At 39.5% G+C, this 24,671-nt stretch overlaps 1 protein-coding gene across 1 annotated transcript in view; it reads right to left on the bottom strand.

Moving 5' to 3' along the window:
* The window catches only part of TANC2 (tetratricopeptide repeat, ankyrin repeat and coiled-coil containing 2), a 242,739-nt gene that overhangs the window by 197,037 nt on the left and 21,031 nt on the right, over positions 1 to 24,671 (bottom strand). Inside the window, exons 2-3 of the mRNA XM_080369447.1 lie at positions 14,838 to 14,900; positions 5,554 to 5,653 (exon numbers count right to left, since the gene is read on the bottom strand). Of these exons, the coding sequence (XP_080225573.1) occupies positions 5,554 to 5,620 (67 nt within the window). The 5' untranslated portion in view covers positions 5,621 to 5,653; positions 14,838 to 14,900. The remainder of the gene's footprint in view (positions 1 to 5,553; positions 5,654 to 14,837; positions 14,901 to 24,671) is intronic.

Below are 24,671 nucleotides of genomic sequence, written 5' to 3'. Positions count from 1 at the left end.
CAAGGACAATATTTCACTGTGGTCAGAGGAGCTATGGATTTGTCAACAGATTTGTGACTTGTTTAAAAATGGATTTATGAAAAAACAGCAAACCTTTTGGAAGAAGACCGTCTGAATTATTATTTGCATTTAATGACTTGAACATGTGGATACAGTCAGCGTTCAGAACCACAACACATTCAGTAAGTCTGATAGGTCTTTTAATATCTTATTTCTAATACCTTCTTAAATTAAGTTATCCCAGCATCTGTAGGACCCACCAGCTGGATCTCATCACTAAGCAATTTCTTTCAGAAATGAAATCCAAAAAGCAACTGTGACCCTCAAACTCTTTTGGGGTAAAAATTATGCTGAGACTTCCAAAAGAGATCAGATAGCTAAGGAACTGCATGGAGTTCTGGCAAAGCAGTGATGAGACCTTCACAGAGATGCCTTTTATCTTAGAAAGGCAAGAATCAAAAGAGAAGAGCATTCGACAGGGGCTCTTTTAATCCTGGAATTAAAATATAAAGTGGCAGGTTCCAAAAGGCTCTATAAATACATTGGAAGTTAGAAGTAATTGGCTCTCCTGTGAACCAGGGAAGAAGAACAAATTTTAAAAACCCTACACCAAAAATATTATGAATGGCAGGCACACTCCTAGCCAGCAAGCTCAAGATAAAAATTGTGTGCGTTATATCAGTTAAGAACAGGTAAGATACAATTCCCAACTAACTCAGAAGAAAAAAAGCACATCCTTTGGGCTAATCTACAAAGAATTACATGTCTCAGATAAATTTAACAGTAAAAACAAAAAAAGACGGGAGTGAATTAAGAATTTACCTTAGCCTCCACCAGAAATAAAAGGCACAACTTCCTCGCCTTACACCTCAAGAAGTGAAGAGAAATATACAATCAAATAAAATCTGCAGTTTTGCAGCTAAATTTTACTAGGTTCTAAAGGGAATCTGAACTCTTACAGTAGTATTAATTTAATGTGATAATGTAAGAAGGAAATAGTCCATCTGCTAGGAAGAGAAACAAGGATAATTGTAATAGGTGGAAAGATTGGATCCATTACATAGGCTATTTCACAAACATGATACTGGAACGAAAATAATAGCGGATTGATTTGATGTAGACTAATTAAATACATAGCCAGATCAATGGATGTTTAATATAAGCAAGCAAACTGCAGATAAATATGAGACAGGTCCTTGATAAAACAGGAACAACAGAATCCCTTATAGTCTCTGGACGCAGAGACCACAAGAGAACTGCCCTCAGAAGGGCGGAATTAGGCGCAGAGAAGCCCCAGAAAGAGCCTCCTGACAATCAGCAGCAGGCAGCAGTGCCTGCCCGCAGGTCTGAATGCCACTGCTTGCCCAGGGCTTCTGGTCACAATACTCAATGCTGGATCTTCAGCCAGAAGAAAAGAAAAAAAGGGAAAAAAAAAAAAAAAAAAAAAAAAAGGATGGAGCCAAGCACAGTCCTCTTACACTTTCCAACAAACATATCCTAAGCAGATTTGGCCCTGGATACAAACTTGAGTCAGAAAACTTCCATATCTGCGTATCTCTAAATTAATATAGACAAGAAAAATAAAGGTAATATTTAACCATATTCAGATCACATTTCAGCTTCACAGACACTGCTGTCTGGTAGCTTTGTGGAATATCCATTTATGACAGAAGAAAATACAGCCTAATCAAAGTACTGCTGCAGTCATAATGTGTCCTCAAGGCATTACTGTAAAATATCTTGAGTGCCCTTGAATCACACGAGAATTCTTGTTAAGACAAGAGATTAAATATGTGCACAAATACACATGCACACAGTCGCACTGCATACAGTATGCCGCTACAAAATCCTATCAGTAGTTTTGAAAATACACACACACACAAAATTAACCACAGGAGATTACACAATCTGATGCCGGTGTAAAAATTCATTTATTTTAATTGGCATTACTGCATGTAACCATACATTCATACACACATACTTGGTATTCTTCTTTTATAAATATTTTGTATGTTCCTGAACCACAATCCCGTAAAGAGTACCGAAGAAAAAAAGCACCCACCCCAGCTGAGTCAAAATAAATTTTAACCACAGTTTTTCAGAGAGGTGGCTCAGCAGTTTCTGAAGGAGGAATAATAAGGCGGCATTTTACTGTTACCACTACCAGTGTTCTTTTAATCATGAAGAACTATCACAACCACATCGCAACACGTAGGGGCTGTTAGCTTGACTTCACTGACCCTGTTTGCTAACTATGTTACTGCAAACGAAGGAAACTGCAAAGAACTGTAAGTTCAAAGGCCAGCGTGCCCACCTGGATACCCCAAGGAAAAAACCACACCGGCTTTAACCCTGCTTTAAAGGTTTAGTCCCACACTGGAACGCAAAATGACCCGAGTGTAGGAAATTAAGACACACAGACTGCAATTTCATCCACACCCGGGCACAGCAGAGACACCGAGCGGGCTGTCACCTCCCCACGTCATTTAAAATCATTCCACGGAAGGTGAACCAACAGCAGACCTGACACCTCTAATAGATTATTTTCACAACACTTACGATTCCGAGTTTGTTCCCAGTTCCCAGAGATGGGTGTAGTTCTGTGTTTGTCCCCCTGTGAACACGGGTTGTTCTGGAAACATCCGCCTCTGCTGTGGGGGCAGCTCACGCTCCCTCCCCCTGGCTCTACCCTCCAGATGACACTGTGTCCCCCCACAGATGACACTGTGTCCCCCCACAGATGACACTGTGTCCCCCCACAGATGACACTGTGTCCCCCCACAGATGACACTGTGTCCCCCACGGTGGGACAGCTTCTGAGGCCACAGGCAAATCACAGCACCAAAACCATCGCAAAAGCTTCATTTCCAACTTCTGATTAGTAATCTACATCATGTTAATGATAAATACAATGTTAAAAATTCAATAAATACCTCATCTTTTTAAAGCACTTGCCTGAAAAAATCCAGACCCACCAGCGCCCCACCTATGCCCCCACAAAATCCTAACAGCAAAGGCAAAAGTGACGGAGGTGACCTAAAGGTATGCACACACCACGTGAAAACCTTCTAGAGAATGAAACGCTTGGACCCAGGGTTTATTCAAGGGGGTGGGATGATCCCTTAAGATCTCTTCCTTTGTACACCATGAGATCAGGGAGGCTGAAGAGAAAGGGAGCACGGAGGTTTGGGGTAAGAAAAGCAAACAAGATGATCAAGTCAGGTTGTTCAGCCCAGCACAGGACTGCTCTGTCACCTTCAGTGATAGGGTGACAAATTCCTTCCGTATTTTATTAGACAGTACTCTCCTTTTCTATCAGCTTTTAAAGAATTCAATTTGTGGTTCACCAGAATTGCAAAGCAAATAAATTAAAGCAAATTTCAGGTTTAGTATTGTATGCTACACAGAAACGTACATGGAAGATTTATTATTTTTTTTGTTCTTTACCATGTTGCAAAGAAATACAGAATTAGATATATTTTTTAAAAAAAATCCACGCAGCAATGAATTAATCTAATGTCATGTTAGAGTCTGATACACTAACACTTATCTGAAAAATTATTTTCAGTTGAGGGATGTTTTCCATTCACACAGTGTTAATTTAACAAACCTTACCATCTCCTTTTTTCTTTCCCTCTCCTCCCCTGAAGAACACCAAACAGAACTTCTCAATAAAGCAACTTATTTCAAAGGCAGAATTGCAATAAATTAAACATACAGTACAGTCATTAGGCATTACAGAAATCCTCATCTATTAAATACTGTCATATTATTTTCAAGAAGACCCATCTCTTTTTCTGTTTTGCTCAAAGACATAAGTACAGCCACATCAAACCTTGTTATTTCAGAACTGACATTTTTCATTCACAAAATAAGAAACACGACTTGCAATGCTCTGCATATACAAGATCCTTAATAGTGTTCCGGGAGATAAGCCGAAAGGAATACTAGGGACTGATAACAGAACATGTGACAAAGATACGGCTTTGTAGAGAAATGACAATTTAAGATCATTTGTCTGCGTACAGTTTTCCAAAGGTTGTATCAGCAGAGGACCTGTACTTTTCCTGGGCTTCAAATTGTAAACGAGATGCTTCACAGAGATACAAAAATCACAAGACACAAGGGCCAATTGCTCGTGTGTCTTCCCAAACCTGTCTTTTCATGCAGGTACCTCCCTGAGATTAACTGCTCCTGCAACAAAAGGCTAAGGAGCTCGCAAGGGGAGAACTCCAGAAAAGCAGTCGGTGACAACCACAACCTTGGGCTCAAATGACTAAGGGCATCTCTGCAAAACAGACGTTTCCCCCACTGCAGGAGACACACACCAAGTACAATAACTAATGCAAGGAAGGCAACACCATGATGCAGTGCTTAAACTTTTCAAGACAAGTATCTTCAGGATCAACCAACACAAACCGGGACTCTCACCAGAAACCAGAGTTAACAATTACCAATATCTAAGGACCAAAACAAAGTCAGCACTGCTACCAGGCAGCTCCAGGACACGGCGAAGCTTACTGCTGAAAAACACAACTCCCCTTCCCCAAATAAAAGTTGGGGTAGTAAGATATTAAAAAAGAGGGGGGGTGGGGGGGGAATCCGGCACAGTGAGAAATACGCATTAACTCATTTCAATCAGGAAAAAGCAGTTGGTGTTTTCCATTGCATTTATCACCATTATATCTCTGCATCTTCACTTGTGGTTTCCCATGGAATATACAGATGCACTATTTACACAGACACACGAGCACAAATAAACACTGTATCCAGAAATATTCAAAATGTGCTGCCAGATGGCTTTAAAAAGAAAAATGAAAGATCTAATTAAAAGCTCTTACACTGCCAACACTCCATTTTTGGAAATAAATACAAAAGTTAAATAAAAATGTTTTTAAAGCATATCAATATTTTTGTAATGTTTTGCTTCACAATTACAACTTCTCCTAACCCCCTTCGTGGATCAGACAGTGTTCAAGCCATGTGAATCAGGACTAACTGTAAACTCCTCTCCTGGGATGGTGGAAAAAGGAGACTAAAAGAAATGGTGTCTAAATGTGGGCAATTCCTCCTTAATTCCATCTCTTCCCATTCCTCTCTCTCCCTCCTGTTTAAAAATTAAAACAAGAATCGCTATTGCTATCACTTGTACTGTCTGTAATGAAGACTTCACTGCCACAAGTTATCAGTCAGTTTGGAGGAAAAAAAACATTATTTTCTTCATTTCTGTAACTGAAACATGAACCTTGGTGTTAATTTACTACAGGATTAAGTACAACTATTATTTGTTTGTCCCTACATCTTATCTCCCCAATAAAAACAGATTATTGTTTACATACATTTTAAAACAAATATACATATATATTTAAATATTAAATCATAGCACAATATTAAAATGACCTGTGATTATGTTTTGAGTCTGCAAGATCATCAACTGAGCACATCTATTCATTAAAGAGAAGAAAGACCCAGTAAAGACCAAAACACACATAAAAGGCATACTTTCAAAGGCTGTAAATAAAACACATGCATGAGGAGTTGACATTTACTTACCACTGGACCTGTTTTTGCGGTTTGACTTCCCTCCTGTAAGAAGCATCTTGAGACTGTTTCGAAACATGGCGATCCTGTTCCACTTTGCGTATCCCAAAAACTGTGAAAAGCAAAAGAACAAGAGATGTAAGGGGAAAAAAAAAAAAATCAAGAGTTCGATTTGGTCAACAGGAAAACATGAGAGAGAAGTGGTTAAAAAGTGCTAAAAACAGGACAAAGGCTTAGAAAGATGGAAAATTATTTTGCCAATACATTTCCTAACAACAGAAATTAACGTGTATATAAATATATGTATATATAACATATATATAGATATTATAACATATATATAGATATTATAACATATATATATATATATATATATATAAAGCCTACCATTTTGTTTGCTTTATTCATCCAGGCTAATTCCAGCACTACTAGTTACCCACCTATTTTGTCATATGATCTGACAAATTATTATCACACTAAACTGGGAAAGACAAAGCATTTAGAAAACTGCTTCCGTTTTCTATTACTATTAAAGCCAAAGCTATCAGAAACAGTTGCTACCCCTTCACGTTGCTCAGAAAAAGTCAGTCTTGGTGACAACAACCCCCAGACTACAAAGCTGTTGTCTTTAGCTCCTGGGCTAGTTGACTGTCAAATTTGTCAAATTCTTCTGTAAGTTGAATAAATCGTTATGAGGAGGAAAGCCACTCGAACCCAGAGTTAACTGATGCAAAAAAATCAAACAGAAACATCACCCATACGTTTTCCTTGCTCTATGTGTCTCTGGAAAAAAAACAAAACAAAACAAACAAAACAAAAAACAGTTGTCTCTGTGCTGTGTTGAAGATAAAAGAATGAGCTTCTGGGTTCACCAGACACACTGACAGCTTATTCTGGTGGAACATCCTCTTATTAAAGTAGGTAAACCATCAAAAGAGCAACAAGAAAAGCAGCTCCTAACTAGACCAAAAGAATAGTAAAGAGTCTTTGATCAAGATATATAATAAACCACAACTTTCCTTCCATTGTACACACAATATTCCAGTTACAAGGTAAGATGTTCATCTTGCAGAAATAATCATGAAACATTTTTCCTGCAACAATGTTAGATTCTCCTTGGAGGATGCTCAGTACACGCCATCTTGAGTTTCTTCGCATTTATCTAATGCTTTCAAGTGTTTTAACAAGTTCTAGCAACAATAACACCCAGTTCAAAGAACTTTCTATGTATATTTAAAGCCACCGAAAGTCCTTTTAATATGACTTCCCGAGCCATACTAACATTCCACAGCAGCAGTTCAGAGCACACCCCGACACCCCACAAGCCCTCCCGGCTGACATGAGCCTCTCCTGACTTTTGGAAGTTCCCATACACTTATTAGATTCCACAGACAGCTGTTGGGCTATGTTGTCTGCACGTACGTGTGCACGCATGAATATTAAACAAAATACAGTCCTGGTGTTTCCTTTGCATCTACGAACTGCTGGAGTATCAGCTGCTGCCTTGCTGAGCCAGTATGGAGGCTTATTCCCAGCATCCCAAACCAAGCTCAGGCCCCTCTTCAAAGCATCCCACTCTTACACGACTACAAAAGAATTTCCATTCGGGCACAAACACAATCGTCTGACATTTGAATTCTGTTTATTTAGTTTCTTTAGATGGCTGTTATGTTCCAGCTCGCAGCACAGAAAGAAAACTTCTGGGTTTACATATCCTTCCTCTCTTACAATCTGTTATTAATAAACTTCATACACAACACCCTTTGCAACACCAGAAGAAAGGATGAAGTAGACATTAAATGTAAAGAGGGGGCAACAGAAGTCCAAGTGTTATTTGTTTTGGAACATGATAACATTATAATCCCTCCAACATGCCCCTAATCCAAATGTATTTATCTGGGCTTTGAGCAAGACAAGAAGGTAGTAAACCCCTCCCTGCTACTATCTGGAGAACTGCCTGAGCCTCAGTGTGACTCATCTGCTCCTCCTCTACAATATTGAGCACTACGCTGGTAACATCATGTGTACATTTGATTGATCAATTTATTTTTAGAAAAAGCAGACTCGAGTGGTTTTATATTAAGCCATATAGCCACAATGAAGTTAATTTTGACCTGAAAGCTTATTAACAGAGAAATGTAACGATCTCCTAGCAACGTTCTTCCAACATAGGCAGAACAAGAAGAGGTAGATTCTTTGTGCTCTGTGATAGTAATACGTAAAAATAAGGGGGGAAAAAGTTTCACCAGCTATCAGGGTTAGTAACGGTTCATACTACCTATTGTGCTCCCAGGAACGCACCACCGTGTTTGAGCAAGCAAACCCAGGCGCTCCTGGGAGCGCGGCGCACGGGGCAGGCTCACCGACGACGAACGGATCCCTCCCGTTGGCAGACGATGCAGCCCGCGCTGAGCTCCTCCACCCAAACCTGGCCCTCCTGCCCCGCTGCCCTAGCGCGGGGACCAGTGCCACGTGCCAGTCGGAGCTGGAAAGCGTTCCCACAGAAGTCGTGCTCACGATGGGCGACCCTAGTGAATTAAGCAGTGACGCTATCTGCAGCCTGCAGCCTCACCCCTTCACTTCTCTGTTCAGGCTGAAGTGAATCGGAACCACCTCTGCTGCTGGTGACGGTAACACCAGGCTTCGACCGTCATCAGCCAAGAATAACATCCTATTTTTCATCTCCTACCTGTGGCATTAAGTGTACTACTTAGCCGATGCAGGTGGAAGGGCAAAAGGGGATTGTAAAGTGCTCGGCTTGCTATTTCAGATTTAGGTAAAAAAAAAAAAAGGATAAATAAGTAACAATCTTACAGCATTTGCTGAGATTAGAGGAGAAAAACCCTGCTAAAATCATCTGAAGACAAGTATAGGGTGTTCCCTTTATCTTTTCTTGTTTATTGATTTTTAAAAAGCAGCTCTCCGGGTATCCATCCTAAGGCCCATCTGAGCCTGGAAGGACAACCGAACGCTCACGAATCAAACCCTCGTGGTAGCAGTGGACAGCACAAAACTTCCAAGTTCCTAGGAATTAAGAAGGAAGTTTAGGGACTATATCCACATCAGCTTGCACCGAGAAGAGACCTGAGTGGAGCTGTCTTATCAGTGCTGAGGTATAACCTAATTAAACCTAATTATGCTGAAGGAGCCAACTGGACTGAGGCTGAACAGTGCCAAAGGTGAGGACGACAGTTTGCTAACGATGTTTACCTCTCGCTGCACAGCAAACCACGCCAGAAATCGCTGCGCTGCTCTGGGACTGATTTATGTCTCTGCATAAGGCATATGTGGGGTCCCCATGAATTTGTTTCAAAGAACCACGGAGTAGAGGAAAGAACCCTGAGTTACCAGCCACGGGGTGTCTTGGGGACTAACTCCATATTCTCCGAGCTCACCTAGAAGCCTCAGAGGACTGCGCCCACCTGCGCAGCTGGGAGGTGGAAAGAGACTTTTGAGCAATGGACCTAGTTTAGCATCAACTCATGATGTGGTTTCTCACTGCGTCTTACAGACAATGTTGTAGTACTCCAGGTGTAAGTACTCACTAAATCTATATCTTGTTTAGTTAAGGTTTTCACACTACAGAGTAGCAGAATCGGCAGGTCACCAAAACCAACTGGTTTTTTTTTCTGCAGGCACAACCACATCGTTTTGTGCCTTTGAACAAACAGGGTCACAGTGTTTCCTCTGCTTAGCCAATACCAAACCTGAAATCATATTTAAGAATAAGCACTCTAAATTAAAAATTCTGTTGGCCATATTAGTTCGTGGAATTAGCAGGATTAAATAGCAAATGGTATTACAGTATTAGGAGGAGCTGGATCAGGCATTTCTTTGAGCCCCCAACAAAGTCCTCAGCGTCTTACAGTCCAGTTTAAGTCTCTTCTCCAGTGTTGCAAGCGGCTGCGTTAGCAGAAGCTAAAGACACGGGATAGTGATGGGGATCCCGTACTCTCCCATCGCCCAGGGATACCTCTACCATTAAATTAGGCAACGAAGAGCTACTACACTTTGTCATTTAGTTTGTCATTTGCAACTTTACCAAATCTAACGAAGAGATTATGCAAGCAAAAGTCTCCAAACAGTATCAGCAGGTAAATTAAAAGGTACTATCTCTATGAACTCTGTTTTATAGCATCAATGGCACTCACAAAAGTATCTTTTAAAAAAAAAATAAAGCTCAAGAATCTTCTGTTTTATGTATAGACTGACTCTGCCACATGTTGCTTTATCTTCTAGCAAAGCTAGATTTCAATGACGTACACAAACAGAAACAGTTTCTGGAGCATGAGAAAGCAGTTGTACAAATACAATGAGAATTAAAAAACCCACAAAGACAAGGGAGTAGAGAGACTGAACGCTGCAAGCTGCAACTTTACACCAAATGCTAAGCTTGAGCAAGTCTGCAATATCTCATTAAATCCTCCTGGATGACTAAGGCCTATTTCTTTGTTTTCTTAATATTAAGACAGAGTTTGTAGACAGGCTGCAAAAACTACTTCACTTTTTGGGTGGCTACACATTATTACAGCCCACAGAATTAATTTTTGCTCCTTTTTAGAGACTTCTAGGGAAAGCTATTGTCTGTCAGACATGGGATGTTCACAGATTTTAGCAGTTCAAAGTGCCAGACCAGTGAGTACAGTCAGAGCACAGCCACTACAGAGCTGTGACCGAATGTGTGGAAAGGACAACTTTAAAAGAAACATGCCTATACTTCTAAATTGGAGTGGCTCAGCGTCAGCTGCCCCTTCGTATATTGATTTGTGGTTGAAAAGTAAGTGAAGTAAAAGCCTGTAAACCAGAACACCTCTGCGCCAGACCATGAAATCCCACTAGCTCACTGTCCAGTTGAGGCAGCAGCTCCTACTGTAGCAAATTAAGACACAATTTACTCCCAGAAGTTTCATAATATTCAGCAGACGTTTACAAACACTATCAAGTCAAAAATTCACAAAACATTTTATCAACAGATAGATGGAAATAAGAAGTATTTGCACGCTTCTATACAAACACATTTTTTGTAAGAAATCAGTACATCTATCGGTGACAAACCACTTCCAAAATTCAGAAGAGCAGAAGAATTGTAACTCTGACAGCACCCTGCCTCCACGCAACGCTTTGCCAAGCTGTAGACAGAAGCATTCCAATATTGCCTGGTGGTACCATCCCACCCAAATCTGAACTTAGAAAGCCCACTGTGACAAACCACTTCCAACCATTCAGTGCAGAAGGCAGGCAGGTATTCCCACTTCATTTTTATCAAGGTTTTTATCATTAGAAATGAAACAAAACTTTGTAAATTGGAATTAGGACTTGGCAGCACCAGGTCAATGGAATATACACATAAGATCGCGACAAATAAGAGTTTTACAAACAAACTCATTACATAAGCCTTAATTCCTGTACTTTTACTACTGACAAATGCCATGACAATATTCTGTATTAAGCAGCAGGAAAATGGTTAGTCCCTGCCTTATTCCTTTACTCTTCTGCTGCTGTCTATCTCAGAAGATCCTGAGGCATCACAGTTCTTTAGTACATCTTAATTCCCAACAAGAATGATGGAAAGAAGATTTTTAGAAAGGGTAATTCCTTACATTTTTTTCTGAAAAAGAAGAAAGTGCTCTGACAGAAAATATACTCAGTTATGCAAAATAACAGAAAAGCCTGTTAGTCATAAAATATTACATTTTAAAAGTTCCTGGTAGCACCAGATTACCCCTCTTTCACAAGGGAAGCTGAACTCACTACATAAGAAATTAAGAAGTGTGTATAATAAGAAGCATATATTAAGATGCCAAAAAAGGTACCTTTCTGAATATTAGTCTTCAGGATTTAACAACATGTAAAGACTAAATCAACATTTTGTGAACAAAAATTCTAACCCTTCACAAATTAATGAACTGTTTTCAAAGAGTATTCAGACCTCGGAAAGGAATAGGTAACAAGGACTTTTCTTTAAAAAGTGACAGATTTACAGAGCTAATTATCACAAGATGAAAGAAATTGAAAAATGAAAGGACAACACACAACACAGAGTTAGGCTTTCAAGCATTTACTCTACACGTAACGTATATTGTACAGAGAAATCTGTTCCATATTCACCTGTAACAGCTGCTAGACTGAACCTTCCCAAGCTCCTCAAATAAATTATTCAAAGTTTAACCTACACTTGTATTTTGAATTGCCCTGAAGTTCAAGAAATGTTTTGAGACAACCTAGTGACGAGGACTAGCAGCCCAGAAGAGCACATTTAAGCGGCGCTTCAGCGTTCACTAGGCTGCCACCCCTTGTAACTGGTCATCTCAGTGTACGTCAGGAGCTCCACAAACTTTACGGTGATGAAATACATTAAACGCTCTGCCTCGCCTGTCAGCTCTGACTCACAACAGGACTGTAACTGATCACAACAACTCTGAAGTCAGAGGAAATGTGTATTTATAAGCTTCGTCCATGCACAGTTGAAAACACAGGAGCAGACTTTAGAGATAAAAGTATTTCCAGGAACTTTAGGAACGAAAAAAGCAAAAATGCCAAGAACTTCCAGGATTATTTGGAAAAAGGAATTAAAAGGACTAAACCCTGCCAATTACAGGTTTTTAAGCAATTAAGAGTTTATTAGCCAAAGTTCTCTAAACTAATAGGCTTTAGAACAACCCAGTATGAACAAATCTTAATCGTTTTATGTTCCCTCACAAAAGCCTGAACACTAATCATTACGATGGGAGGGCTTGATGTGAAGGTCAATCTGTCCATCCTCTCCGGCCCTGCTCATCACTTAGAGACCTCTTGCCCACCTTTCCTACAGACCCTGCCATGAACCTCCACAGCTCAAGAGCCCCCCTCCCATTCGTGTTCCCTCTCCTTTCCTCCTGGGAGCAGCGAGATATGCCACTGCTGGCTTTGCTTCTCCAACTATCCTCGATGGAGATACTTAAAAATACCTACATCAGAATACGTGAAAATAACTAACAGCATCCACTGGACAAGGCTGCAGCTGGTCAGCCTGACCACGTTCCACAAGGGAGCAGAAAGTCGGGCTCAGCCCCTGCTTTTATGTTACCAAAACAAAGCAGCCTTTAATGCCACAGTTAAAAAGTGATCCTGAGCACGCAACACAGCAACATTCCCACGTATGCAGAGCTCCCAACAGCAGCTCTAAGGTGAATGTGGCCAAACACACTTCTTGACGAGTCTGTGGCGATTACGTTCACTTACAGTCTGTGGTGTTCAGGTTCAGAGGTAACTTTTATATAGTTAGAGCCTGAAGAATGAGACAAGTACTGTATCATTATGAAAAGCCATACATGTTATGCTGAGTAACAGCTCATTTTGGTGCTGTGCTTGGAAAACAGCACTTCCAGAGGGCTTAATGAGCTCAGCAACAGTGCCAGGCTGAAGCAGCTATTTGCTTCTGGAGCTGTAAGGCAACAGCAGACGAAACCACCAGAAAGGTGCAGTTCTCCATCCCTCAGCACAGATGGACTCTGCGTAGGCTTGAGTTCCCTGTCCTCTGTTAGCAGGACACATTTGTTTTTTCATTTTGCCTAGAATATAGTCGTACTCCTAGTAAGAAGGATGAAGAATAAAAGCATGACTGCTACAACAGATGCCACTGATAGACAGCTTATGATTCACTCTGAATCTAGATAACTTTACCATACTCAAACAACAATAATTCCGGTGAGATAAGCTTGCCAATCACAGACTACCAAGTAATACACTTTGCAACCTTAACTTGTCGGTCAGGGTTTGAATTTATTCCTCTGGAAAGAAAATTTCTCCAACAATACATTTTATTTAAGTGTTGGGACTTAACAGCAGAAAAACTAAATAAGTAGTTAAAATGAGATCAGAAACAGTTCTGAAACAATGGAATCACTCACTAGAAGAAAGTCAAAAGTCAGAACCAGTTCTCTCCTGAACATGAAAATGTGGTGACCTTGAATTTAAGGAAATTTAATTTTGAACAGGGCTTTGTCATTTTGCATAACCTGGTTTCTAATTCTAGATTAATGATACAGACTGAATTCATAAGGGACACTTACCTTCTCCACATACAATGTCAATTATACTGCCTCTGAGAAAAATGCTAACCAAAGAAAAGTCAGGAATAAAATCACCTTACTTTCATCAACTCGTCTCCAATGCTTTTAGTGTTTTCTGTGTTTCCCACAACAGTTAAAAATTACTGCTTTGGTTTAAAATATTATTAGTAGCTGCCTCCATCAACAACCACCTGAGCTAGGTAGGTATTCAAGCTTGAAATAAACATGGCACTGTTCTGCAGAAATCGAGTCTAGTTAAACTGTCTGCACTGGAAGAAGTTTTAGGGCACTTTCTACAGCTGGAATCAACAAGCCCCACTCTGCCAGGACCAACAATCCTGATTCCACCACAAACCACCAGAAGATTGAAACGCAGCAAGTTTCTCCATCACGAACTGCTTGCAATTCAACTTTTAGCCATGACACGGAGCAGCCAAAAATCTGTCAGTCAAAAAGAAAACACCAGCTACATACTGCATGTGCTATTTCAGGCTCCTATCAATCTTAAGTTAATTTTGAAGATACAGTGGTCTGACAGAAAATGGAAACAAAAAGCTAGGCAATGTATAAAGTGGCAGGAAATATTACAGCACTTGATTACTTCCAGGGATTAAAGGAAACTTGGATTATTTTCTTAATAACGACCAAAAAATACATACTCAAACGCAGACCTAAATAAGGAGCTGCTGTAAGCCTGTTCTGCAAACCTGCTCAAGTATCATTCTTGATGAAGAACATTCAATATGGAGCTGAAGTTCAATCATTGGCAAGCACTGGAAATTTTCTCAGAACACAGAAGATTTTGGATTTTACTAAAAACAACTTGTTTTTACAACAACAACCAAAGTATATTTATATAGAATGCTCTGTCACTATTATACATTGTTTACAAAAAATATAAAGATCTTAATTAGCAGTTAGAACAAAATAAATAACGCAGAACCCTACATAAAGAGATATTTTTATTACATCAATTTTGCTGTTGATCACCTCCAGCAGGAAAAGACAGAGAATGCTCAAACACTAATATGTGGAAGCTATTACACATTTTCCTCTAAATACAGAAACAAGCAGGTTAAAAATTGGTAAAACTGATATAGGAATATAGTGCCCATGCCCCACATTCCAATTCTAGGTGATCACAGATGAGCAAAGAACTAACAGAGGTCAACTTCAATTCTATTTAAACACTTAAATAACTAGTGCACAGAAAATGTGGGACCCTGGGAGAAAAAATTCTCCTACCTTGATATCTGTAGACAGGTTAAATCTCTAGTAAAAACTGTCTTCCTCCATTCACCGAAAGTCCTGAAAGACATAAAAACCCCAACATAATTTAGTAGCATTTTCTCAACACACTACTGTGCCCCATGCTGTCCAGCTGCACGCACAGAACTATAATATAACCTCGTCCCTGGAACAAACCTACAACTTTTTCACTGTATAAGCTGTCAGACAGCCCTTGCTCCTTCTCATCACCATTAAAAATTTAAAAGCCCATGCTTTTAAATCTCTGTTAATCAATACTAATTTTGGTCACTTGACTCTTTCCTCTCATCACTTTTCAAATGGGAGAAGAAAAGCAGATAACACTTGCCTTTGATACACATGATACACTACACTATTTTAAAAGTGCTATGTTACTTCCAAATATTTTCCTCCAACCTAGCAAGCTCCCCTGCTACTTCCCTCAGTGTGTTTTTTTTTTCTAAACTCAATCCTTACATAAACACAAATCCCATAAGGGATTCAGCACTGAATCAACCAAGTTCGATGCTTCGCCCTTTGCTCTGTCATCACATACTTATAAAAAGTTCATCAACAAAAAGCCACAAGAAATGTATCTTGCTACTTTACTGAAAAAGACCAGAGCACCTATTTTAGTACCAGCATGTATGTTTATTTGTGCTGACAATACTGTTATAGGTTTTCCCAATCTATTCTTTTAGAAATCTCATTTGAGAAACAGCAAGTAGAAGGAAATACAGACGCATCTCATTTGCCATCAAACAAACAAAGCAAAAAAAAAACCAAAAAAAATCAAAGTAAATTGAGACCACCTTATATTTGCAAGTTTAAAGCAAAGTAGAATAATGTTCAACAACTTCAGCAGGGCTTTTTCATTCTACTGCAAGAGGATACTGACAAGTAATTGACAGCTTAACTTGTCATTCACACTGCTCTCCAGAACCTTAACAGAGACTTCTCAGCTGGTCTTATATGAATAATTTTATATATAAAACTCTAGGACATTCCATAAATTCATGAAGCAATCCTATCTTATTTCTCAGGGTTGCCAATTACTTCCCTGCTTTCAATTTTTCACTTTTGCGGAAAAATAACCAAAAAGCTAGTGCCCAGCACACAGCGCTCACCAGGATTGTGGCCGTTTCCATCAGCCAAGCAAGGAGAAGATGCAAACGCAGCCCTAATCCCTCGGCGCTGCAGGGACTGTTGCTACAGCAAGGAGGAAGGGTCTGTCAGCCCCCCCCCCCCCAGCCCCCCCAGGCTACCCAAGCCCTGCCAGAGCCTCCTGCCGCTTCAGCACCGCTGGAACCTGGACCCTGCACCACCGGCAGCATGACAGCGCTCTGCGAGATGATGTCCCTCCTTCAAACTCCCTTGCTGCGTTCTGCAAACTGCCGCCTGCACTCTTAAAAACCACCCGACCGCCTGAGCATTTGCGTTCTGTGCAAATTCTGTTGTGAGAAAAACACAGCTACAAGTTTCTGAACGACCGGCCAACCTCATGTAGCAAAACCCCACCGTTAGGGACCTTATTTTAACTGAGCCCGTATGGAGGCCAAACCCAAACACGTTCAGCTCAAGGAAGATTTTTATTAGGCATTACTTCACAAAAAAAAAAAAATATTCCTTAGATCCTAAAGGAACAGAGTAAGAATGGATCTTACAATATTTATTTGGCATTCTCCACAACTCTTTTAACTGGTTATGAACACCTCCAGTGAGTGAGTGAAAATATCTTTCTTCTGCAGCAATGTTACAATTTTTGGAAATCTGAAGACATGCATGGAGTTTTGGAATAACTAAAAATAACTCCTTAGAAATCTTCCTGTTTGCTGCCATCTATCTTCCTAATACATCTCTCTTAATATGATACCCTGTGAAACAAAGAGCAGAATCCAGCTTATGTGGTGTAAGCTGTAAACGAGTGCTGACGACCCATAATTTGCTCAATAACTTTCCATCTGTATTCAGAGAGCACAGTTGATGAATATGCTCCGCATTGAGCTTTTTAAATAGCAGAGCTTTCATCTGCTCATATTATTACATTAGAAATCTTTATGTGAATGCAGCAGATATTAGTGGGTTGTCAATAAAAACTGAATGTCATTAAAGTGCTTTTATTCTTTAAATGCCTTTAACCCTCTAATTATATTTGTAAATTCTGCTGTTTAACTGTATGAAAGTTATAAGTTCTGACATGTTGTATCACAACAAATATTATTTAGAGAGTAATATACAAACAGTTTTGGGGGCAGGGAGTGAATCAATTTTTGAATTATTCCCTCTTGATTAAACACATAAATCACAACTATGTGCGTTTCCATAAGAAGCAACATGCAGTCAGGATTTCTCCAGATATTCCAAGAGTCTGGGGGTTTTAAATCCTCTGTCCTGTGGCATGGCTACAAGTCATAACATAAGGGGAAAAAATTTTACACTTTTGGGTTGTTTTGTTTTTTTTTTTATTGTATCAGTAAAGTTTTCCCAAACTAGTTCTCTTGGATTTGGCAGAGAGAAGGTAATAGTCCTACATCTTAACTCTTACTCATCCCCAAAACCCAGACAAATAACTGGCTACTCTTTGCTTTATTTCTTTCCTCCCCACAAGCTCAAGGTAGGGTATCGGTGACACAGGCACAGAGAACAACTGTCCTACCAACTGCAAGAAGTGGTTCAGCCTTCATACTCGTTCTGCCTTCGGCCATCAATGAAGAAGCCAATTACTGTCGATTTGGGTTTTTGCCCATAAAGGCCAACTAGAAGTAGCCAGGTAACGACTCCCAGTTGCCATCCAGGCTTGCAAATTTAAAACGTGACCTAGAAATAGGAATATTCCTAAGTTCCACAATGCAAAAAAAAAAAAAATTAAAAAAAAATTAAGGAATGCTTTTTGTCAACAAAATCAGGTCATTTTTGTCAGGAACAACACAAACGGAAACTAGAAATACTGAGAAACTCACAAGGTCCTTCCATGATACAAAACAGCACGAAAACAGGTCGCTCACCCATCACATTGGCTGACACCATATCCAGCTGTTCTTTTAAGCAATCACCAGCACAGAGCCACATCAATTCAACTATACATTTCCTATACTATGTGTACTGTTCCAGTACATCCAACACTTTCCAACACTTTATTCAACTTCATCCAGTGAAACAGGAATCATCCACTTAAAACAGCTTTTGAGAATTCTCTGCATTTGGGGCTTTTTCAATGGTTCAGACAATTTCTGAATGAAGACATGGTGGACAAAACTGCTCAAACAACAGGGAATGAAAGGACTTCATGTAATTTCCAAAATAAGAAAACAAAGAAATGCTATTAAAAACTGCAAGTTAGTAATAATGTCACAAAGCCAAGTAAACAAGAAGTTAAGAAATACAAGAATTAAGGTTTAGCATACTCTGCAGATGAGGTGGTTCAGTAGTTCAGACACAAGGCAGTCAGTCTGCAGATGTGCAGTCTCAAATAATTTCTACGTTAGACCTGTGTAGGTAATAACTGCATTGAATTCTTCTGCAGAAGAACGTGTTAAAAAACCACCAAGTGTAAACCAGCAAAAACACACACATTCACCATACCTTTAACGTGCTTCACACCTAGCTTCAAATTATTTCTTAAAAAGAGTTTTTCTTATATTCTGTTAAAGACGTAAGTATATGGTCACAAGTTAAACCGTTTCTAAATAGGTATACCCTAGTGCAGGTGTGCACCAAAAAAAAAAAAAGGAATAAATGAAAACCCAGCTGAATGACAGCCTAAAAGAAGGGTTCCTAGTTAACACAAAAATTACTGAAACAGGTAAGAAGAACAACCTACGAAAAAAATCACAATATTGTTAACCCTTTTAGGTGACAGAATTGAGCACCCTCCCATTGTCCTAACCCAGAAGACAAGTACCTACAAAAGGAACAAATACTTTCAGGTACAGCAACACATGTTCCAGCTGCAGCATTTCCCCGTCAAACTAAAATGCCTGACAGAAAGAAGACTTAAAGCTTTAAGATTTAAGAAACAAAACAGAAAACCTGCCTTCCATAGCAACTTGACTACAGCTATAAACAGATACAGTACGAAATAATACCAGGATGTTTGATTCCACAGTAACACCTTAGAGAAGTCTGTGGGGATATCTTGAGATGAATACCACCCATTCTGTATTTGAAAATATTTAACATCAGTATTAAACAAGTTTCCAAAAAAGGGGATGAAATACAAGACTAGTTTTCTATTCATCCTAGAGCAAACAAAGCAATCTTTTTTCTCCATAATCTTAAGCAAGCAGATGTTGCATTGGAGCAGGTAAAAATTCACAGCAACTTTGCAAAGCTAATTGAAGTTGAAGCCTCTAAACCAAACGTAGTATAGGTCACACGTGCCCCGATCTCAACAGTTTAATTATATTTTCCCAGAGAAATTAACAACTTACGCATACTTTTATCAACAGAACATTAATACGCAGACATTAAACACAATGACCATCTGTCTTTGAAAACTATACACTACACCAATGATCAGAACATGTTGCTCAACCAGTCCTGCTGGAAAGAAAAAGCTCTGAAATGGTCTCATGAATAGGGATTTCCATCTTTAAATGAGGTTATTTTTCTAGTTTTGGCTGTCAGTTGCACCAGCTGGTATTCATCTGATAAATTGAGTTAGTTTGGATGGTATTCTAAAGTCAAATAAAACCACGGTTTAAATTCCTTGAACATACATACATGTTGGAAACAAAATACATAATGACAAAAAAATAGTCTTGATTCCAGTTCTAACTCACCTAAATTAATTTTTGAGCAAGACGTGTGTTCTAACGATGCCTGTCGTGTAACAAATCAAGATCAAGAAAATGGCAATATTCTTTAAATTATAGTAATTAAATATGGCTGACCTAATTTTATTAGGGACTAATCCAGAAAACCAGGTCTCATGGTTCCATCCTGATAGAGAGTTTGTCTTCTCAACTTCTTATTCTCTAATTAAAAGTAAGATTTGAATCATATGTTACCATACATAATTACTGTACTTACAGAGTTCATTACATAGGAACGTATACCATTGATAAATCAAGAATTCCACAAATAAAACCATACCACAGAACACTTCAGTCCATAATTAGATACGTCTTGGCTGATTTTCAACAGCATTGAGCAAGAATCCACTCTACCATATTCTAAGTTGGCAACAGTTTCTTCATGATCATCACTCTAAATAACTACGGGAAAGCATCCAGACATCAATGGAATTATGGAAAAGTAAAATCAGAAAATTGTTCATGCTTTAAATTGAGATTTCTCTGCTCATCCCATATGCCTTAAAAAAAAAAAAAAAAAAAAAAACTCAAAACAGAACAAAAAACCGAACCACCCTGTGTGTTAAATACAGATGACATTGACATTCTGCTATCATAACAACTCAGACTCCTGGTTTTATATGAAAATTATAAGGAGCTTCCATTTATTCCCTGCTTAACAAACAAACAGTTCCAAGCTATTAATGGAGTATCCCATTTTTCAACACCTTAATAATGTTTACCAAAATTTACAAACTTATCTACTAGCACAGTGATTTGGGGGGCAGGAGCTGTCATTGTTTTGTTGTTACAGTGACTAGTGCTACAAAGCCTTCACCATTCTCATGCCTTCAGACGCTAATTACCATAACATGTTTAAAAACATTAAATACAACCTGTATGTTCGCCCTCTCTGCTCTATCTACAGATTGGCCATTATTTATTAACTAGTTGTTCTGGGTCCTGCACTCATAATGCACATGCCAATGTGACCATAAAATGACGGGTTATGTTAAGTATGCACCAAGGAAAGTATTATTTGCCTTCCAGACTAATTCAAGGTTAGGAGACTTATTGTAATTATCTGACATTTTAATAGATGTCAGCAAATAACTACGAAAGGAGACTTAATGGCCCACAGATATCATGGCACCGAAAAGCTAACACAACAGTCATTTTCAACATCCCAACCTTTCCAGTGCTGCTGAAAGTTTGGCCGGGGATTTCACTAAGAACTGAAGAACACTGCTCAAACATATGCAACCTAACAGATTTAAGGCCTGAATGACTAAAATGCCAAGAGCTTTACCCCAAGGATCACACTTATATTCCTGTGCCCCACACCACGCTACGGGAAGGAGAAGCAGCCTGAGAAGCAGCAAGGACCAGCCAGCGCCTTTTGGAGACTGCTGCCAGAATGGACTTCTACAGATTCCCCCTTCTCCCTGCTCCCCTTTTGGTTTATTTTAATTCCTGCCAGAACTGCGCTCAATTTTTACAAGTTTGTCACGTTTGACTTCTCTCTGGAGTATGAAAGGCCACACGCACAGCACCTCCTCCAGCAGAGGAACTTCTGCTGCTCCTGACCGCAGGCGGCACCTGAACAGCCACTGCACTGTCCTCGTCTCAGAAGACTTCTGGATATTGATGATATAAACTAACCACTCCAAACCTCCTTAACCAGCTCCTACAGAACAAACAGATTTCAAAGAAATGGAAGTCAAAACTTTTTCTGTGCTCCTTCAGAAGCATGCAACCAGAACTCAAGTACTTGGAAACACAACTCTTCTTCCCAGCCCGTTTTCCCTTTTGTAAATTCAACCATGTGGAAATGGGGTAGAAGATGAAAACAACTACCAAGAGAGAGAAGCGAGTGCAGATGGGGGAAGACACTGGAAAAGTGGAACTGGTCAGGGGGGAGAATGGAATCTCTATAAAGGTGAGACAGGGTAACAATGTCACAGAATATAAGACAGACTGGAAAAAAAAGGTAAGCGGTAAAAGTGCAAATGAAGACGACAAAAAAATACAAGTAGTCATGACCAAAAAAAGTTGATGGAAAGAGAATCTAGGAAAAGACTTGCAAGAAGTCAGAGGGAAGGCACTACACAGGTGTGTGTTTGCACGTGTCCAGTGCCTGCCTGTGACACCGAGACCTGCTTCCCTGCGTCACACCCAGCAGACTCGGTCGGTACCAGTGCCAGCTGACCTAATTAGAGCCCCGTAATTCAGTATGCAAAGCTACTGAGAGAAGGAACACGACGATGCTTTCACCATAATGCACACACACGACTGCACTGACAAAATGTCTGTAACTCATGTGCTGTATAAGCAAGTGACAGAAACACGACAGTCAGGAGACACAGGTAACGGGGTGGGGGATCAGCAACAAAAACAGATGCAATTAGGGTCTTGGTTTTTTTTAACGAGTATTACAAATAACTTGAATATTTTGTTTGAATTCATTTTTCTATTGCCAGAGGATAGATTTATCTACAGTTGAAACATAAGTAACATCCTACTGACAGTTTCCTTAGTGAAAAGTATGTGTCCCTACAAAAACTCAATTACACAAGCATACTGTACAGTCACATTTCTTTTCCAAACATCCTTTGTATTTGGTATAATCAATAATACTAAGGTTTAACATACAAACTTGGGCTTTGGGTTAAAAAAAAAAAAGAGGAAAGACTGAAAGGAAAAAAAGCATACCTTATAAATGACAAAGGATTCTTCACATGTGAAATCATGCTTACATTAAAAAGAATAGCATTTTTCATGTTCTTCACTTAATAGGCCATATCTTAGATTCTGAGTGAGATACAGCAATGAAGGTTTAAGTGATAGTTTGCGTGACCTGGCTTTCATTTTTTTGGTAGCTGGCTTACTAGGTTCCATGCAGGAAAACTGTGACTTAGCAGAAGTGGATATCCTGCTTTAAGTCACTTCTTCAAACCTTCCAACAAAGGAACACATATATGAGTATGTACTTGAAGGAAAGGGCATATTTAAACACCTTTTATCTTTTATGAAGTATAAAGGTGATATTTAAAATATGCCTGACTACTTAAGACAATGTGTTTAAACTACAAGCGGTTATAAATGAAGCCATTGTACAAGCACACTTGAAATTACAGCATATAGCACACTTCAAAAGAATTCAATGTTGTATATATGAGCTGTACGTCAGACTGTTCTCGTTCGCTAACAACTTAGAGGTTTCTGATTTCACCCTGCAACAGGCACTGAAAACTTAGGTATGAAGACTCACAGTTCTGGTAGGAAGAACTGTGGTTCCTTCGCTTCATGCATGGGAAAGCTGAAAACCCAGCTGGAAGAAACCAGCTAGCCTAAAAGCAAACAGTTACAGGTCCACAAAGAACTCAAGGCACCAGGAAATAAGCAGTAGCAAGCAGAAACTGGTCATGGTGAGAGTACCAGGGCGAGCTGAGCACTTCCCAAACCCCAGACTTAAGTTACTTTCGATGTAGCAATTTCAACAGTCACATTACCATGGTTACATTACATTACTTAAAAACTCAGCTGAGGATATTGAGTATCCTCCTGACTCACCCCAATTGCAAAATAAAACATGTTCGCTCACAGGAGCCATTGCCTTTGGTTCAGGTGTACTTAAGTCACTTCAGAAGATTGGTACAGGAGCATTTGAAAAAACTGACCTGAATTTTTTTCTCTGGCTCTGCTCAGAGTGTATCATATATCCCTTCCACTTTCTCTTCTGCTTGGCCCATTCATTCTATTTCACAGAGAGCCAGGTAAAGATGAGTGCAGTGATTCTATAGTACGGGTGCTTTTCTGAGCCCCTCTAGTTCTGGACTGCTTGGGGACACCGTTCTTTTCCATTCTGGGATGGGAAACGCTCTATCCATGACTCATGGATAGTCAAAAGAGTATCAGAAAGTGTGTATCAAAGCTGAAAGACAATGCAGCAGAGGTGAATACAGAAGTATTGGTTTGGCTTGAGTTTTTAGACAAAGCATTCACCACCTCCCCCATTTAGCTTTAATAAAACTCTGGCAGCGAAGAGTGAGATTTCTTCATAAAGTTGTGTAACTACAAAAACAATCTGATCTTTTATCTGTCTATAGTCTGTCATATGGAAGAAATCTAAATGCCTTCTAGAGACAAAGAGAGACAGGATGTATGTTTTTCCCTACATTTGGAACCCAAGTGATTGCAATTGCCGTGTATAATCTAGACCAATTTATGTCATCGATCACTGAGGCAGATCCGAAACCCTACCCATCTCTAAATGAAAACCTTTGTCATTGAAGAGTGTGCACAACCAAGGAAAACCAGAAAAAAAAACAGCAAAAATAACTGATTTGCCTTCCTTCCAAAGCCTAGAGCATGTAAGTATTTCTTAAAGAACTGAAAAGATCAGTCAAGAAATAATACATAGCTACTCAGACTTGTTTTCCCTCTAAAGCCATTAGGTAGATTTGCTGGTGAAAGCAAGGAGACCTAAGCCTTACCCTTACTCGGGCTCCTTTCAGCTGTGGCACCATCACTACTCACAAAGCTACTATGACAGTAAGCACCTGGAAGGAGGATCAGAACAGAAGTGTTACTAGTCCAAAGCTGCTCTTCATAAAGTGGTTTCTGTATGGGGATATATTCCACACTTGCATACTATACCCCGATACCTGCACGCACCCCTCACACATACACTCCACTTCCATCCAAACTCTTATTCCAGAGCTGGGAGAATTTAGGGCTTGAGGAAGCCCCTCCCTCCTGGAATACATTCCCACTTCTTTTGTCTCAGGCTTAAAAAGCAGCATATTCTCACTCTCACTGCAATGCAACAAAGCCAAAGTCTCTGATTCACCTTTATTACACTCTGGAACAATGTCTATTAAGAAACAATGGTCTGAAATTTCCCCAGGCAAGTTCTGCAGGAAAAACATTTCTGACATCAAGATCTGTTACAGAAAATACAGTAATCTCTACTGTTCTATTACCATCCATATCAGGAAGCCTTTTTTCTTTAACAAGTCTGAAAATGGAAAAATAA

This window comes from Falco punctatus (assembly GCF_963210335.1).
Source record: "Falco punctatus genome assembly, chromosome: 19".
In the NCBI taxonomy this organism is placed as follows: domain Eukaryota; kingdom Metazoa; phylum Chordata; class Aves; order Falconiformes; family Falconidae; genus Falco; species Falco punctatus.
This window is presented reverse-complemented; position numbering and strand designations above follow the sequence as displayed.